At 40.1% G+C, this 19,868-nt stretch overlaps 1 protein-coding gene across 3 annotated transcripts in view; it reads left to right on the top strand.

Moving 5' to 3' along the window:
* Window positions 1-19,868, top strand: part of PARL (presenilin associated rhomboid like) — a 92,211-nt gene that overhangs the window by 47,003 nt on the left and 25,340 nt on the right. For all 3 annotated transcript variants that reach the window (XM_053706868.1, XM_053706867.1, XM_053706869.1), the window contains exons 7-10: window positions 6,141-6,290; window positions 7,027-7,097; window positions 9,025-9,126; window positions 11,353-11,450. In XM_053706868.1, coding sequence (XP_053562843.1) covers window positions 6,141-6,290; window positions 7,027-7,097; window positions 9,025-9,126; window positions 11,353-11,450 — 421 coding nt within the window. The remainder of the gene's footprint in view (window positions 1-6,140; window positions 6,291-7,026; window positions 7,098-9,024; window positions 9,127-11,352; window positions 11,451-19,868) is intronic.

A 19,868-nucleotide genomic window follows, 5' to 3' on the forward strand; every position in this document is an offset into this window, starting at 1 on the left:
GGCGCGGACTTTTTTGGCGCAAACATTTTTTTCTGTTTCCGGCGTCATACGTGTCGCTGGAAGTTGCGTCATTTTTTGACTTTTTTTGCGTCAAAAATGTGGGCGTTCCGGATGTGGCGTCATTTTTGGCGCCAAAAGCATTTAGGCGCCAAATAATGTGGGCGTCTTTTTTGGCGCTAAAAAATATGGGCGTCACTTTTGTCTCCACATTATTTAAGTCACATTATTTATTGCTTCTGGTTGCTAGAAGCTTGTTCACTGGCATTTTTTTCCCATTCCTGAAACTGTCATTTAAGGAATTTGATCAATTTTGCTTTATATGTTGTTTTTTTCTTTTACATATTGCAAGATGTTCCACGTTGCAACTGAGTCAGAAGATACTTCAGGAAAATCACTGCCCAGTGCTGGAGCTACCAAGCTAAGTGTATCTGCTATAAACTTTTGGTATCTGTTTCTCCAGCTGTTGTTTGTATTGCATGTCATGTCAAACTTATTAATGCAGATAAAATTTCCTTTAGTACTGTTACATTACCTGTTGCTGTTCCGTCAACATCTAATTTTCAGAGTGTTCCTGATAACATAAGAGATTTTATTTTTTAAATCCATTAAGAAGGCTATGTCTGTTATTTCTCCTTCTAGTATACATAAAAGTCTTTTAAAACTTCTCTTTTTTCAGATGAATTTTTAAATGAACATCATCATTCTGATACTGATAATGGTTCTTCTGGTTCAGAGGTTTCTGTCTCAGAGGTTGATGCTGATAAATCTTTGTATTTGTTCAAGATGGAATTTATTCATTCTTTACTTAAAGAAGTATTATTTGCATTAGAAATAGAGGATTCTGGTCCTCTTGATACTAAATGTAAACGTTTAAATAAGGTTTTTAAATCTCCTGTAGTTATTCCAGAAGTGTTTTATCTCCCTGATGCTATTTCTGAAGTAATTTCCAGGGAATGGAATAATTTGGGTAATTTATTTACTCCTTCTAGACGTTTAAGCAATTATATCCTGTGCCATCTGACAGATTAGAGTTTTTTGGGACAAAAATCCCTAAGGTTATGGGGCTGTCTCTACTCCTGCTAAATGTACTACTATTCCTACGGCAGATAGTACTTCATTTAAGGATCCTTTAGATAGGAAAATTGAATCCTTTCTAAGAAAAGCTTACTTATGTTCAGGTAATCTTCTTAGACCTGCTATATTTTTAGCGGATGTTGCTGCAGCTTCAACTTTTTGGTTAGAAGCTTTAGCGCAACAAGTAACAGATCATAATTTTATAGCATTATTATTATTCTATAACATGCTAATAATTTTATTGGTGATACCATCTTTTGATATCATTAGAGTTGATGTCAGGTATATGTCTCTAGCTATTTTAGCTAGAAAAGCTTTATGGATTAAACTTGGAATGCTGATATGTCTTCTAAGTCAACTTTGCTTTCCCTTTCTTTCCAGGGTAAATAATCATTTTCGTTCCTTTCCTCACAACAAGGAACAAAAGCCTGATCCTTCATCCTCAGGAGCGGTATCAGTTTGGAAACTATTTCCAGTTTGGAATATATCCAAGCCTTATAGAAACCTATAGCCAGCTCCTAAGTACCTATGAAGGTGCGGCCCTTATTCCAGCTCAGCTGGTATGGGGCAGATTACATTTTCTTCAAAGAAATTTGGATCAATTCCGTTCTCAATCTCTGGTTTCAGAACATTGTTTCAGAAAGGTACAGAATTGGCTTCAAGTTAAGGCCTCCTGCTAAGAGATTTTTTTCTTTCCCGTGTCCCAGTTAACACAGCAAAGGCTCAGCATTTCTGAAATGTCTTTCAGATCTAGAGTTGGCTGGAGTATTTATGCCAGTTCCAGTTCTGGAACAGGGGCTGGGGTTTTATTTTATCTCTTCATTGTACCAAAGAAGGTCAATTCCTTCAGACCAGTTCCGGATCTATCATTATTGAATCGTTATGTTAGGATACCAACATTCAAGATGGTTACTGTAGGACTATCCTGCCTTTTGTTTAGCAAGGGCATTATATGTCTACAATAGATTTACAGGATGTGTATCTGCATATTCCGATTCATCCAGATCACTTTTAGTGTCTGAGATTCTCTTTTTAGACAAGCATTACCAGTTTTTTGGCTCTACCGTTTGGCCTAGCCTCAGTTCCAAGAATTTTTTTCAAAGGTTCTCGGTGCCCTTCTTTCTGTAATCAGAGAACAGGGTTTTGGTATTTCCTTATTTGGATGATATCTTGGTACTTGCTCAGTCTTCTCATTTTCGAAGAATCTCATACGAATCGACTTGTGTTGTTTCTTCAAGTTCATGGTTGGAGGATCAATTTACCATTCAATTTATTGATTCCTCAGACAAGGGTAACCTTTTTAGGTTTCTAGATAGATTCAGTGTCTATGACTCTGTCCTTGTCAGACAAGAGAAGTTTAACATTGATATCAGCTTGTCAAAACCTTCAGTCACAATCATTCCCTTTGGTAGCCTTATGCATGGAAATGTTGGGTCTTAGGACTGCCGCATCAGATGCGATCTCCTTTGCTCGTTTTCACATGCGACCTCTTCAGCTCTGTATGCTGAACCAATGGTGCAGGGATTACTCAAAGATATCTCAATTAATATCTTTAAACCGATTTTACGACACTCTCTGACATGGTGGACAGATCACCATCGTTTAGTTCAGGGGGCTTCTTGTTCTTCCGACCTGGACTATAATCTCAACAGATGCAAGTCTTACAGGTTGGGGAGCTGTGTGGGGGTTTCTGACGGCACAAGGGGTTTGGGAATCTCAGGAGGTGAGATTTCCGATCAATATTTGGAACTCCGTGCCATTTTCAGAGCTCTTCAGTCTTGGCCTCTTCTGAAGAGAGAGTTGTTCATTTGTTTTCAGATAGACAATGTCACAACTGTGGCATACATCAATCATCAAGGAGGGACTCACAGTCCTCTGGCTATGAAAGAAGTATCTCGAATTTTGGTTTGGGCGGAATCCAGCTCCTGTCTAATCTCTGCGGTTCATATCCCAGGTATGGACAATTGGAAAGCGGATTATCTCAGTCGCTAAACGTTGCATCCGGGCGAATGGTCTCTTCACCCAGAGGTATTTCTTCAGATTATTCAAATGTGGGAACTTCCAGAAATAGATCTGATGGCTTCTCATCTAAACATGAAACTTCCCAGGTATCTGTCCAGATCCCGGGATCCTCAGGCGGAGGCAGTGGATGCATTATCACTTCCTTGGAAGTATCATCCTGCCTATATCTTTCCGTCTCTAGTTCTTCTTCCAAGAGTAATCTCCAAGATTCTGAAGGAATGCTAGTTTGTTCTGCTGGTTGCTCCGGCATGGCCTCACAGGTTTTGGTATGCGGATCTTGTCCGGATGGCCTCTTGCCAACCGTGGACTCTTCCGTTAAGACCAGACCTTCTGTCGCAAGGTCCTTTTTTTCATCAGGATCTGAAATCCTTAAATTTAAAGGTATGGAGATTGAACGCTTGATTCTTGGTCAAAGAGGTTTCTCTGACTCTGTGATTAATACTATGTTTCAGGCTCGTAAATCTGTATCCAGAGAGATATATTATAGAGTCTGGAAGACTTCTATTTCTTGGTGTCTTTCTCATCATTTTTCTTGGCATTCTTTTAGAATACCGAGAATATTACAGTTTCTTCAGGATGGTTTAGATAAGGGTTTGTCCGCAAGTTCCTTGAAAGGACAAATCTCTGCTCTTTCTGTTCTTTTTCACAGAAAGATTGCTATTCTTCCTGATATTCATTGTTTTGTACAAGCTTTGGTTCGTATAAAGCCTGTCATTAAGTCAATTTCTCCTCCTTGGAGTTTGAATTTGGTTCTGGGGGCTCTTCAAGCTCCTCCATTTGAACCTATGCATTCATTGGACATTAAATTACTTTCTTGGAAAGTTTTGTTTCTTTTGGCCATCTCTTCTGCCAGAAGAGTTTCTGAATTATCTGCTCTTTCTTGTGAGTATCCTTTTCTGATTTTTCATCAGGATAAGGCGGTGTTGCGAACTTCTTTTGAATTTTTACCTAAGTTGTGAATTCCAACAACATTAGTAGAGACATTGTGGTTCCTTCATTATGTCCTAATCCTAAGAATTCTAAGGAGAAATCGTTGCATTCTTTGGATATTGTTAGAGCTTTGAAATATTATGTTGAAGCTACTAAGTCTTTCCGAAAGACTTCTAGTTTATTTGTTATCTTTTCCGGTTCTAGAAAGGCCAGAAAACTTCTGCCATTTCTTTGGCATCTTGGTTGAAATCTTTATTTCATCTTGCCTATGTTGAGTCGGGTAAAACTCCGCCTCAGAGGATTACAGCTCATTCTACTAGGTCAGTTTCTACTTCCTGGGCGTTTAGGAATGAAGCTTCGGTTGATCAGATTTGCAAAGCGGCAACTTGGTCCTCTTTGCATACTTTTACCAAATTCTACCATTTTGATGTATTTTCTTCTTCTGAAGCAGTTTTTGGTAGAAAAGTACTTCAGGCAGCGGTTTCAGTTTGAATCTTCTGCTTATGTTTTTCATTAAACTTTATTTTGGGTGTGGATTAAATTCAGCAGGAATTGGCTGTCTTTATTTTATCCCTCCCTCTCTAGTGACTCTTGTGTGGAAAGATCCACATCTTGGGTAGTCATTATCCCATACGTCACTAGCTCATGGACTCTTGCTAATTACATGAAAGAAAACATTATTTATGTAAGAACTTACCTGATAAATTCATTTCTTTCATATTAGCAAGAGTCCATGAGGCCCGCCCTTTTTTGTGGTGGTTATGATTTTTTTGTATAAAGCACAATTATTCCAATTCCTTATTTTATATGCTTTCGCACTTTTTTCTTATCACCCCACTTCTTGGCTATTCGTTAAACTGAATTGTGGGTGTGGTGAGGGGTGTATTTATAGGCATTTTAAGGTTTGGGAAACTTTGCCCCTCCTGGTAGGAATGTATATCCCATACGTCACTAGCTCATGGACTCTTGCTAATATGAAATAAATGAATTTATCAGGTAAGTTCTTACATAAATTATGTTTTTTCTTTTCACAGCCAAAGCAGCTTCCCCCTCCTGGAAATCCTCTCTTTACACGTCAGCAATGACTAATCCAGCTTCCTCCAATCACGGCTTTCCCCCCAGGGTGGTCATTGCCTGAGGCCATGCTGTGATTGGAGGAAGCCGGATTAGTCATTGCTGATGTGTGAAGAGAGGATTTCCAGGAGGGAGAAGCTGCTCTGGCTGTGAAAAGAAAAACAGGTAAGTTTTTAATCAAAACGGCTGCTTTGTAAACTTTGATGAATGAAAGTGCCACTGTTTTTAATAGTATTTTTTTTAAAACGGGCTTTCATTCATCAAAGTTTACCTTCACTTTAAAGTGAAGGTAAAGTTAGCCTTTCTTAAAGACAACCTACCATTTATCATTATCCCCTTCATGTAGTCGCTTAGTTATTTTTTCATTTTCTGCCATAGTTTTATTAAAAATTATAGTTATAATTCACCACTGTTTTGATCCGACTCCTCCCAAGCCCTACTTCCTTATTGTGTATTGTGTTACGTCTTCAGCGGTCCCACCCGCTCTCTAAGTGATCTCAGATGCGCGCTTGCGATATTGGATTACAATGCGCAAATCGCCAATGCCGCTTTTCAATGCGCATGCGATAATCCCCGTTCCATATTTAATACATAGCTCGTACAAATACGCATGCGCGAAACTGGAGCGCGTTTGGATTTCATTGAGGCGAAAAATTTAATAGCGCATGCGCAGCTGAAAGAAGGGGCGGATGACGTGGAGTGACGGCCACCTAACGGCCAGAATTTCAATTGGGTTTGAGAAAAACGTGATCGACGGGTAAAAAAAAAAAAAAAAAACGGGTTGAATTTGCGGCTCATTTATGCATAGATTTATATGACGATAACTTTATATCTACACAAAAATATTAGAATTGATGAATGAAAGTCATATTTATTTTACAAGCAAAATGCTATACTCTGTCGACATTAGGGTAAGTTTACCTTCACTTTAAGCCACATATCTCCCCCTATTGCAACCTTTTACTAATTGGCTAAACACGTTCATCTGCCGTATATAAGTTATAATGGTGTATTTATATAAATGTTTTTTTCTTTCTCAGGTACCCTTTGTCTTCCCATGATCCTCTCTACATTTAGTCACTTCTCCTTCTTTCACATGGCAGCTAATATGTATGTCCTGTGGAGCTTTTCATCTAGCATTGTCTCCATACTCGGTCGGGAGCAGTTTTTTGCTGTCTTCATGTCTGCTGGTAAGACCATTATAGCTCATCCTTAATCCATAAATATCATCTATATATCTCAAAAAAAAGCCTTTTACTCCATTTAGATTCCAAATGTATACTTTCTCTTTAAAAAGATTAAACAAACTGTTTCCTCGTCTAGTCTCATTAGTTAAAGGGACATAATACTCATATGCTAAATCACTTGAAACTACTGTAAAAAGCTGACAGGAAAATATCACCTGATCATCTCTATGTAAAAAAGGAAGATATTTTACCTCACAATCTCCTCGGCTCAGCAGAGTTCTGTGTAAAAAGTTATACTTCACCTGCTCCCAGCTGCAGGTAAAAAAAAAAAAAAAATGAAGAAATGAACAGCAGCCAATCAGCATCAGCAGTGCTGAGGTCATGAACTCTTACTGTGATCTCATGAGATTTGACTTAACTCTCATGAGATTTCATAGTAAGCTTCCTTTACCTGATTGGTGAAATAATATGAGAGTTCTTGAGGCTCATCCCCTAAGCTGTCCTAGGACAGACGCACTAAAATGCTGCTTAGAAATCCTTTACAATGGGAGGTGGCTACTGAGGAACTTTTGAGGTAAAATATCTTTCTTTTTTACATAGAGATGTTCAGGTGATATTTTCGAGTCAGCTTTTTACAGCTATACTGCATCACTTTCAAGTGTTTCAACATTTGGGTATTATGGCCCTTTAATAAACTTAGAGGTTTCTGGTTTTATATGCATCACATTTTTCCCTCTAGGAGTAATTTCTACTTTCACCAGCTACTTGTGCAAAGTAGCCTCAGGACGCCTTGGACCATCTCTAGGAGCTGTATGTATTTTTAAAATCAATACATTTTATAACCGTGTTTAAGGGATATTAAAATAATCATTGAAGAGTTTTCCAAATAAATGAGTATTAACCATGTGTGTGAATGTGTATATGTATGTATGTATAAAACCAGCAGTTAACCTTTTATTGATCAAAACATATTACTAACATGCTTTAAAGGGACAGTCTACTTGAAAAATGTTATTGTTTAAAAAGATAGATAATCCCTTTATTACCAATTCCCAAGTTTTGCACAACCAACACAGTTATATTAATATACTTTTTATGTCTACCTGTATCTAAGCCGCTGCAGACTGCCCACTTATCTGAGGGTTTTTTACAAACTTGCATTTTAGCCAATTAGTGCTGGTTCCTGCATAACTCCACATGAACTAGCACTGTCTGGCCGTGAAACGCTAATAAAATGTACTGAGATAAGAGATGGCCTACAAGGGCTTAGAAACAGGCAGAAATTTAGAAGTTATAAAGTATATTAATATAACAAAGTTGATTGTGCAGAGATAGGGAATGTGTAGTAAAGGCACTACCTATCTTTTAAATAATAAAAAAAAAATCAAGTAGACTGTCCCTTTAAGTAAAACCTATACAAATTAGGAGTCAAATTTATAAATGATTTGTACAGCTGAGGCCTGGAGACTCTTGCCCAATAGCTTATAGTGGCAACGCTCTTTTAAAAAGTAGGTTTATTCAGTCCTGGAAGATTGATATTAAAAAACAAAAACATGCACACTAATGTATTTGGATACAATAGGAAGGACTTTTTTTTTTTTAGCATTGCTGCTCCTCAGCCCAAGTATGCTATTCAACAAAGGATACCAGTAGAATGAAGCAAATTTGATAATAGAAGTAAATTGCAAATTTGTTTAAAACTGAATTCTCTATTGGAATGATGAAAGTTGGTAAACAATTTTTTTTTTAACTTTACTGTCTCTTTAAAGGGACAGTTTAGGCCAAAATAAACTTTCATGATTCAGATAGAGCATGTAATTTTAAACAATTTTCCAATTTACTTTTATCACCAATTTTGCTTTGTTCTCTTGGTATTCTTAGTTGAAAGCTTAACCTAGGAGGTTCATATGCTAATTTCTTAGACCTTGAAGGTCACCTCTTTTCAGATTGCATTTTAACAGTTTTTCACCACTAGAGGGTGTTAGCTCACGTATTTCATATAGATAACACTGTGCTCGTTCACGTGAAGTTATATGGGAGCAGGCACTGATTGGCTAGACTGCAAGTCTGTCAAAAGAACTGAAAAAAGGGGCAGTTTGCAGAGGCTTAGATACAAGATAATCACAGAGGTTAAAAGTATATTTATATAACTGTGTTGGTTATGCAAAACTTGGGAATGGGTAATAAAGGGATTATCTATCTTTTAAAACAATAAAAATTCTGCTGTAGACTGTCCCTTTAATAACTGAGTTCTCACTGGTAGATAATCAGAACTCCTCCTGTTTATAGGTAGACAGTGGCACACATCACAAGCAAAACAAAACATGTTTTTTGCGGGGGGTTTTCCCAGCCCAGGAACTTCAGTTTTACAAAAAAATTTTTTAAAAGGGATACTAAACCCACATTTTTTCATTAAATGATTCAGATAGAGCGTGCAATTTTAACCAACATTCTAATTTACTCCTATTATCAATTTTTATCTTTATTTAAAAAGCAGGAATGTAAAGATTAGGAGCCGGACCATTTTTGGTTCAGAATTTGGGTTACTTATTGGTGGTGTAAATGTAGCCACCAATAAGCAAGTGCTATCCAGGGTGCTGAAGCTAAAATGACCTGGCTCCTAATCTTTACATTTTCAAATGTCCTCTTTTTAACTGCAGCGTGACTTAGAAATGTAAATACCAGCTTCTGAATATAAAAGCAAAGAATTATTGGAATAATCTCTCCTTTTTTGCAGTCTGGTGCAATAATGACAATCTTGGCTGCAGTCTGTACAAAGATGCCTGAAGCAAAGCTGGCCATTATTTTTCTTCCAATGTTCACATTCACTGCAGGAAATGTAAGTACATAAATTATTTTTTGGGTCAATATTGGTACAAGTAATCTGGTTTGTGTATTAGATATGTGCAAGAATTTTTGTCAACTGAACAACGTTCAGATATTTCGCCTCGACATTCATTACAGAAACAAAATCCACAAACTAATACAACATATGTTTATTTACTCATTAATATATTTCTTGATTAGAATGAATGCCTTAACACATTTTGTACTAATTTGCTTTCTAGTAATAAACAAATGCCAGTCAAAATATTACAAATTTGTTATTTGTCAAACGAAGAACACATTTTTTTTGCACATCAATTAATTATGTGTGTGTGTGTGTGTATAAGCGTGTGTACAGGGTGTCTGGTAACAATTTGGTAAAGGTCAGGTTTTAATCAAAGGGGAAATTGCTAACTAAAATATTCTGTTTAATGTGTTTTCAGTGATCTAGTTTACCTTTTGGAGTGTACTAATTTGTTTACAAATAGCTAATTTACCTTTATTTTATTTTTTTGTTATTTGAAACTGCTTTTGCCTGATGAAACGGAAACCTATTCTGCCGCCTATACTGAAATTATCAATACTGCTGTATACTCTCTAGAAAAGCGGTGTAAACCGTAGAGACAGCAGCAGAAATCAACCTTGCATTTGGTAAAGGGAGAAATTATTTGGGGGAAAATTGAGTCTTCAGAGAGAAATTATTATACTGAAAATAATTGACATTTTAGAGAGCGTTAGAAAAGCATTTTTAGAATATATTCTATCTGAATCTTAAAAGAAAATTTTGGGGGTTTCTATCCCTTTAAAGGGATAGTAAGTACTATCCCTTTAAAGGGATAGTATGCCCCAAAATGTTATTTTATGATTTAGATAGAACATACAATTTTAAACAACTTTCCAACTTCTATTATCAAATTTGTTTCATTCTCTTGTTATCCATTGCTGAAGGGACAGCATTGTACTACTGGCAGGAAGCTGAAAATATCTATTTAGACAATCACGCATGGAGGCACTAATCAGCAGCTAGCTCCCACTAGTGTATAATATGTGCATATTCATTTTTAACAAGGGATACTAAGAGAACGAAGCACATTTGAAAATAGAAGTGAATTTTAATGTGTCTTAAAATTACATACTCTACTTGAGATAGAGAAAATATTTAAAGAAAAAGATTCATTGAAATTTGAAATAAAAATATTTTAGGGAAAATGTTTATTGAGATTTTAGAAAGTGACAGTCATAGCAACAGTGGCACTTTTGGGTTTTAGTCAGGATCATGCTTCATTCAAATAAAACCTAGGTAGCACTTGCTGATTAGTGGCTAAATGTAGAAGCTTTTGGGTAAACCTTGGAGTTTTTAAAATATGGAGTTTTCCCAATTCATTTCTAAAAAATATGCTAGAAGGGATTTTTGATTCTAAAGGTATTTTTTTTATTTTATTTTAAAACAAGGGTATTTACTTATGTCTATTTTCTACTTTCTGCCTGCTCTTAGATTTATTTGCTTGGTAAAGCTACATTGGTGAGTGTTACAAGGCTAATCCTTGATAGCCAGAATTTAAAGTGAAGGTCAATTTGGATGAATTAGTGTCCGGTTTTTAAATTCATCAAAACTGACCTTTCATTCCTTTTCTTCAAAAACTGACCTTTTAATCCTGAATGCCACTCCAGCGATTTCCCCCGGCCGCCGGAGGCCTCTTTTTACGTCAGAAATGATGAATCCGGCTTCCTCCAATAACGACTTTTCCCCCGGGGGGATCATGGCCTGATGCAACACTGTGATTGGAGGAAGCCGGATTCATTTTGGACCCGCAAAGAGGACTTGCAGAGGAAGCGCTGCAGCGGCTGTCAGGATTAAAAGGTAAGTTTTTGAAGAAAAGGAGTGAAATGTCAATTTTGATGAATTAAAGTGCCCTTGTTTTTAATAGGTTTATTAAAAACCAGGCACTAATTCATCCAAATTGACCTTCACTTTAAGGTGCATACCTAAAGTTCTATATCTTGGTTCATGTTCTTATGTAGCACCCACCAAGCCGATAGGTAGAAAGAAAGAATGAAAGAAAGGAGTCTCATACCAACTGAAAATGTTGGATTTCAGACTTTGGGTTTTCTGTTCAGCCTTTAAGCCTTAAAGGGTCGGCCTTCGTTGGACATGATCCAAGATTTGAAAATTTCAGAATGGTTTTAATTTCTAATTTTTCTCTGAATATCATAGTAATTCCCAATCCCTGTTCTGCAGGCTCTAAAAGCTATTATCGCTCTGGATTCTGCTGGTCTCATATTGGGCTGGAGGTTTTTTGATCATGCTGCTCACCTTGGGGGTGCCCTGTTTGGAATGTAAGTAAAAAAAAATCATGTCCCTTATTTTGTCTTTCAGTCATATATTTAATTTTTTTCTGTTATGTTTAAATTCTCACTATACACAATTTTCATTGTCCCCTTACTCCACCAAATTAGAATAAAAGATAGACAAATAATTTAGCTGTAGTCTCATTTAATTTTAACAAACCTTTAAGATTTTAAAACAATCTAATGGGGGGGCGGAGCCTAGCCACAGATAGAGATGGCTGCATCTTGTTAGTGCTCTGTAGTCCCTGTCATACCTTGTTTAAAATTCGGAATGATCATATAGCCTAAAAAATATCGCAAAGTACTCAGGAAGGGACTCTTACTCCACAGCCAATCTTCTGCCGAATAGGACTTAACTGCCAACTGCGGAGTGAAGAAATCAGTGAGAGGCGACCGCCATCCATGCAGCGCAATACCCATACCTGGTGAACCATAACCCATCTGAGCAGTTGGAGACAACCTGATTATATAATTCCCCCAGAACCGGACAACAAAGCGGAGGCTGTAACAGACATACCTGAGGCATTAGGTGACTTCCCTAAAAAGCCGCGAACAAGCTAGACGCTACCGAGCCGCATCCACGTGGCCAGATAGAGACGTCAGAGGTACAGGCCTCAAGACCGGGGGACTCCACACAGGCGCATCCGACCTGACACGGTCGGACCTCTTGGGACATATAGCACCAGACCAGGCGGCTGGCTGACATCACAATTCAGTGTCCGGAGGAAGTCCACTAACTAAGGAGCGGTATGCCTCTTAAATAACAGGGGCAACAGAAATATATGCAGAGTTGGCACCTTTAATGAGCACGGTGAGCAGGGGGAAAAATCAATACCGCAAATAGACACAGTTTGCCTGACACAGCATAGTTCACAGGTGCTGCTGGTTGGAGGGGGATAATAGGATGGCCACATTAAATAAAAGACATTGTCCCAGCCTTTCTGCAGAAGCTATCAGGGATCAGGGAAAAGATCAGTTGAGTGCAGGGGTTAATAAAACATTGTTGGAGAGCACCGACTTTTCTAAGCATGACCAGCAAGAGGAACATTAAACCTCATAAAGGAGCTCACTCCTCTGTTATGGAGAACTATTTAATTTCAGCAGACCCTGTGGTACCCCCCAGCAAGGCCACACATGAAAATGTAGGACAGCATAACACAGTCCAGACAACCGAACAAGCACATGGTGCACAAACGCATAGCTACCTCACAAAAAATGATATTTCACACCTTTCCTCCAAGGAGGATATAAAGAACGCCATGCAGGACTTCAAGAACATGTTTGGGGAACTTAGGAGAGATATTGGGGCTGTGAGCAGGCGTGTCACCCAAATTGAGGAGAAGCAAGAAACTCTCAGCTCAGATATGCAACAGCAAGCTAGCTATCTACAGGCCCAGGAGGGCACAGTACAATGCCTCATGGATTGGATAGAAGATCTCGAGAACAGGAGCAGGAGGAGCAACCTTCGGTTGCGTCGAGTCCCTGAGGCTGTGGACCCTCCTGCGCTGCAACAATACATCCAAGAATTCATCAGATACCTGAAAAATGGTATAGATGCGCAGGAAGTACAAATAGAAAGAGCGCACAGGGCGCTGCGCCCTAAACCACCAAACAGAGCTCCACCGAGAGACGTCATAATGAAATTTCTCTCCTTTAAGGAAAACGAAGAGATCCTCAAGCTGGCTAGGGCTAAACACCCACTCATATTCAGGGGAACAGAAATCCAAGTGTTCTCAGATTTATGCCCTACAACACTACAAAAAAGAAGGGACTTGAGGCACATCACATCAGCATTAAGGGATAAAAGGATCCCTTACAGGTGGGGCTTTCCCCACAAGCCTGATAGCTACCAAAAACAATGCTACTCACACCCTTAAATCTCCAGAGGACATTCCATGTTTTGCACAGGCCCTGGGCCTGGATATTCGGCCACTACGAGATGCTGAAGCAGCCCCCCAAGACCTCCCTAACAGGAATCAGGAAGATGTTCAGCAACCAAGAATTTAAGATTCTCCCTCCCTACAAGTACCTCTAACTGGGGTCAGGTGTCCCCACTTCTCCATGACGCAAAGATCCCTGTTTGCTGCCCCCAGCAGAACAGTCTCTCTCCACAGGGGTCAGAATTTCGGACTTATCGTAAGGAGCCCTAAGGTCGTATATGTAATGGTTTTGACTACATTGTGGTGAATACATAAATTATGTTCTCTTAGAATGTAATAAACATCTCAGTAGCCCAGACTTATGCAACTTACTCTCTCACATAGCAAATAACCACGTTAATAATATGCCTATACACAGAATCATGTTACTTGTTAGGTTGACTGGTAATAGGTAAAGTAAGAGACACAATGTAACAATTATGCAGGCACTCCCTTTTCATTAGCCATTCCAGGTATTGATTCTGGCTATGCTGTCGAGCATGCACAAACTATGTCTTTTTTACAAGGTATAAGACATCTTTGCTGCTTAGCTTTGAGTAGATCCTTCTCCCACATATTAGATATCTCCGCTGGAAACAAGTACATGCACAGAATAGGATAATCTGCTCTGATATAAGATAGAAAATGAAGTTAGGGATACAATGTAACTTTGAAATAGACCCTTTTTTCTCCTCAGCCTCCCTGGAACTTACTTACGAAAGCCCCCGTTGCGTGGGAGCCCTGTATCAGAAACATGTGGTTACAAACTCAGGGGAGTGCTGTCATGACGCAGACATAGTTAGGACACATTCACATGATGGCTGGCATTATAAGCTCTAGTTTACTTAGTAATTAGACCCAGAGAGCACACACCACCCCCTCAGAAATTGATTACTCTGATATTGGTCTAACAACACCCAGAGTATGACGCAAAGTTGGGACATAGCGGACAGGATACACCAGATCACTATACGTGGTGACACACAGACAATGTAGTGAAGGGGGACGATACACCGGCCACATAATCCTAATAATGAAACCAGAGAGGTACCGAGTACGTACTTTTTATTCATAGATTATTCCGAGTTACAAAGTTAATGGTTTATGTTTATGTTACAAACAAGAAATACAGGGACAACTACCCCTAACTGGTTAAGTAGTTGATACAGTTACTACCTTTAGAAATATAGAACTATTTGTTGATTGTTTTTGTTATAACTTTACTAGATCGTTCTATAGCACATATAGCTCAATTATTGTAAAATTGGTCCTCCTTAAAGGGGACATCCTTTGCTCTCTTCTCTCCTTCCACCTATACTCCCTCCTAATTTTCTCCTTATAGCACAACCCCTTTTTCTATAATACTAAACCACTACTCATCTTGAAACGATATAGAACCCCTCCCATCTCTTCTCCTTTTCTTCCTCCTCCCCCCCCTTTTTTTTCTCCCCCCCCCCCCCTTTTTTTTTCTTCCCCTCCTCCTTGCCTCCCATATCCCCGGCCTCCTATCAATCTCCTGTAGGTGGTTTCACTCGGCCCCTCCCCCTCTTGGCCCCTTCCCCCAATCATTGTCGCCAAGCTCACACCTTATATGACGCATCGACGGCTGACCCGTGGGTCCCACCCACTAGAGCTTATCTTTAAAAATACGAAAGGCTTAAATAGCCCTAATAAGCGTTCCGTAGTACTCAAAGATCTACAGAGAATGGGTGGAGATATAGTTTATTTACAAGAAACTCATTTCTCGACCACTCATGAACCAAAATGGTTTAACCGTTACTATTCGACTGCGTATTTTGCCTCGGGCCCGAGAAAAAAAACGGGGTGGGAATTCTCTTCCGTTAGGGCACCCACTTCCAGTTATCACAAATTTATAGAGACCCGGAGGGTAGGTTTCTGTTGCTTACCGGCACTCTACACAGTAGGCCCATAACGCTAGTAAATGTTTATTGCCCTAATGTATCCCAGCACCTCTTTCTCCAGAAAGTCTCCCATAAAATCCTAGAGATGCAGATTGGTGTTCTCTTTCTCAGTGGAGACTTCAACGCTTCACTTGATCCCTCCCTTGACACCTCCAACGGCATCTCTAGTGCTCCTCATGACCGCAACACTTATGGAACTTGCGATGCACGTCATTTGGCACACACATCACCCACAGGCTAAAAACTACACTTTTTACTCGCACCCACACCGGAAATATTCTAGAATTGATTATCTGTTCACCGATTCAACAGGTCTCATTATCACTAAAAGTAGTAATATTCATGCGATCACCTGGTCTGATCACGCTCCGGTAAGTTGTTCAATCCACTGGCCCACCACCCCAATCACCCCTTTCGTGTGGAAGCTGGAGGACACGCTATTGGCAGATCCAGTATTCAATTCGGAAATCCGGAAGTCTATAGCCGAATTCTTCCTATTAAACGCTAACGATCAATTGAAAGATACCACCATATGGGAAGCACATAAGTGCACCATCAGAGGCTTGTTAATCAAGCATAAAGCGAAGCTCAAAAAATTAGGAAGAGAGCGTTATAATACACTGCTCTCTCAAGTTGAACAAGCAGAGCTAGCTCATGAAAAATTTTCCACAAGACGAAGCTCGGCTGGATCAATAACTCGCATCCAGGAAAAGCTTGCTTCAATTTCTGCAAGAAGGGTATCAAAAACAAGCCCTAATCTTGAAACAATTATATTACGAGCAGGGTGATATACCCGGAAAGCTCCTTGCCAGAGCAATTGCGAGAAAAAAACTAAAAGCATATGTACACCATATGAAAGACACACAGGGTTTAACCAAGTCTGATGGCGACTCCATAGCGGAGGTCTTCAGGGACTACTATGAGTCCCTCTATAACCTGCACAGCCCCGACCGGACGGAAGGGGCACCTCGCGCTCCCGAGCGTGAAGCTGCCGACACACTGAAATATTTGGAGGACATAGAACTCCCCAAGCTGTCGGACTCGGAGTTCCTGGACTCCCCGTTTACAAACGAGGAAGTACAAAAAGCTATAAAGGACCTTCCTTCGGGCAAGTCCCCGGGACCAGACGGCTTCGGCCTCAAATATTACAAGCTCTATGCGGACATTCTGGTCCCGAAGCTAGTAAGTATGTTCAACGCCCTGACGGATACCCCCGACCTGCCGGGCTCCATGCTTGAAGCCCATATTGCAGTAATTCCCAAGCCGGGAAAATCCCCAGATAGGCCCGAGAGTTACAGGCCTATATCTTTGCTCAATTCAGATGTAAAGATACTGGCAAAGGTCCTGGCTGCCCGTCTAAACAGATTTTTACCCGACCTAGTTTCCACTGAACAAGTAGGATTCATTCCTTCCCGCGAGGCCAGGGATAACACCCTCAAGGTGCTACAGCTGATAACCCACGCTCATGAATGCAACCTACCACTGGCCCTGTTCACGACAGACGCAAAAAAAGCGTTTGACCGGGTCAGCTGGCGTTTCATTTGATTCACACTGCTAAAGTTTGGGTTTGGACTAGGTTTCATTAATAGAGCCATGTCTTTGTACTCAGCCCCTAATGCAAAAGTAAGGGTCAATGGCACTCTTTCAAAGACCTTCCTGATCAAAAATGGCACGAGGCAGGACTGTCCCTTGTCACCCCTCCTCTTTGCTCTAACAATCGAGGTGTTGGCGAGTAAAATCAGAGCCAACCAAGCGGTGAGGAGGATTGTCGTGGTCGGAGTTGAACATAAACTGTCGATGTATGCCGACGATATTCTCCTCACTCTTTCAGACTCAGGGAGTTCCCTTGGGGCCGCCTTGGGGGAGTTTGAGAGCTACGGAAGGATCTCGAACTTCCTTCTCAATCCCTCTAAATCGGAGATTTTAAATATATCAGAACCCGCTGATGCCTTTGCCAAAACCAAATTAAATTGTCCGATAAAAGTGGCTGAACACAAAATTAAATACTTAGGCATAACAATCACATCTAATTTAGCAGAGATAATTGAGCTGAATTCGTGATGAAATCATCAAAGACCTCACCAACTGGAAGAAGAAGACCATCTCGTGGGTGGGCCGTATTGGGGTGGTCAAAATGAATATACTGCCAAGAGTCTTATACATCATGCAGACAGTACCGGCCTCTGCAGCCTCTCACTATCTTCGACAAACCCAGGCAGCAATAGAAACGTACATTTGGAACGGGATCAGGCCTAGAATCAAACGGCGCACCATTTACCTCCCTAGAGAGAGGGGGAGACTGGGAGTGCCATTGTTGAGAGAGTATCAGAGAGCTATTTCTCTCCTGCGGATAGTGCAGTGGTGTAGAAACTCCCCCGATAAATGGTGGATCCAGATAGATAATGCAATTCTCAGAAGCAGAAATGTAGGGGCACTGGCTTGGGTATCAGAGTGGAAACGCCCAGTATCTGTGTCGGCATATCCTATTATTGCTGACGCATTTACGACTTGGGATAAAACCCTGACTGAAGGCTCCTTTGTGTCATCCAAAGCGTCTCCAAACATACCGGTTCGGGATAACCCAGACTTGGGAATGGAAATTAAACCATACACACAGGGTGATACGCACACCCTTGCAGAGGTATCAATCTCTAATATCCTACACAAAGGGAAACTCAAACCACAGGCTGCCCTCCTTGAGTGGGATCGAAACATGTTTGTGTCCTGGTATAGATGTGCGCAAATCACGCATTACTTAAATACACACAAGGAGCAAAACGCACTGTCTAGGCACAGAACACAATTTGAGAGGCTATGCATAATGCTTCAGACCCCAAACCACCTGATTTCCCAACTGTATAAGATCCTTCTGACTAGAGGCGGGTCGGAGCTCCCGACATATGCGATAGCCTGGCAAACAGAGCTAAATACGGAGATATCGGCCAAAGAATGGTCTAAGATTTTCATGAGAGCCAAGAAAGTCTCGATATCAGCGAAAGTGCAAGAAATGCACTACAAGCTTTTAAGCCGGTGGTATCTTACCCCTTCTAGGATTCATAGGATTTATCCTCAGGCGGGGAGAGAGTGCTGGAGAGGCTGTGGAGAAGAGGGAACAATTCTTCATATATGGTGGGATTGCCCGCACATAAGACTGTTCTGGGAGGAGGTGCTGGGTGCAATGAGCAAACTTCTGAAAATCATAATTCCTCCAAAATCAACATACCTGATATCCCATGGGTTCCCTAAAATAATCGGAGAGGACAAATACCTCCTTTTCCTGTTGATGCTAAATAGCGCTAAGGGACTTATACCGGTTCACTGGAAAAGTCCACAGACCCCAAATTTGCAAGAATGGAGGCTTAGAGTGGGGGAATTGCTGAGGTTGGAACGATATCACTTTCTCAAAATTGGGAAGATAGCTACGCATGAGATGATGACCCTGATTTGGGAAGGTCGGGGACTATAGACTAAAACCCATAGATCCAATAAGATCTGCGCTTCTACCCCACGCGTTGCGTCTGCCTCATTTCCCCCCCTCCCCTCTTCCCTACCCCTCCCTCCCACCCCTTCCTGTTTTTTTTTTTGGTTTTTTTCCCCCCTCACCCCTATATACCCCTTGCACTCCTTCAATACCTCTTTCTTTATTATAGCCCTCACACACACCTGTGTGTAAACACCAGGCATCATGATAGGCTCAGCTATGTGTTGTAGATAAGCTGAGCTCCTTTGGTACAAATAAAATTGCCTGATGTATAATCTGTATGTTGACATAAAGCCTGTATATATCTGTCTTCTAAACCACAAGCATTTCTGCTCGCCACAGCAAGCTCATGGACATTGATCAGTGAATAGATTGTAATTGACAGGACTGAGACTATATAACACTTCCCAAAGTGACTCTCTGTCTCATTTGGAGATTTAACACTGATCCTGTGTCAAAAATCTGTTTTGAGAAATATGACAATATGTTCAGTGTAATGTTTATCATTGTGTGTAAACTTCTGTCTCAATTTATGTTGTACAACTCGTCTTGTCACAAATAAAGTTTGTTTACAAAAAAACAAACATCTAATGAGTACTCAAACTATAGTTTAAATTCTGAGTTCTGGATATTTTTATAGAGGAAGTGTGGCATTCTGTAAGAACGCGCAAATATATATACGTCAATTAAAGAGACAGTCTACACCAGAATTTTTGTTTTAAAAGATAGATAATCCCTTTATTACCCATCCCCCCAGTTTTGCATAACCAAAACAGTTATATTAATATACTTTTTACCTCTGTGATTAACTTGTATCTAAGCCTCTGCAAACTGCCCCCTTATTACAGTTCTTTTGACAGACTTGCATTTTAGCCAATCCGTGCTGGCTCCTAGGTAACGCCCTGTGCATGAGCACAGTGTTATCTATATGACACACATTAACTAACACCCTCTGGTGAAAAACTGTCAAAATGTATTCATAAAAGAGGTGGCCTTTAAGATCTAAGAAATTAGCATATGAGCCTCCTAGGTTCATCTTTCAACTAAGAATACCAAGAGAACAAAGCAAAATTGGTGATAAAAG

This window comes from Bombina bombina, chromosome 3, assembly GCF_027579735.1.
Source record: "Bombina bombina isolate aBomBom1 chromosome 3, aBomBom1.pri, whole genome shotgun sequence".
NCBI classification, from domain to species: domain Eukaryota; kingdom Metazoa; phylum Chordata; class Amphibia; order Anura; family Bombinatoridae; genus Bombina; species Bombina bombina.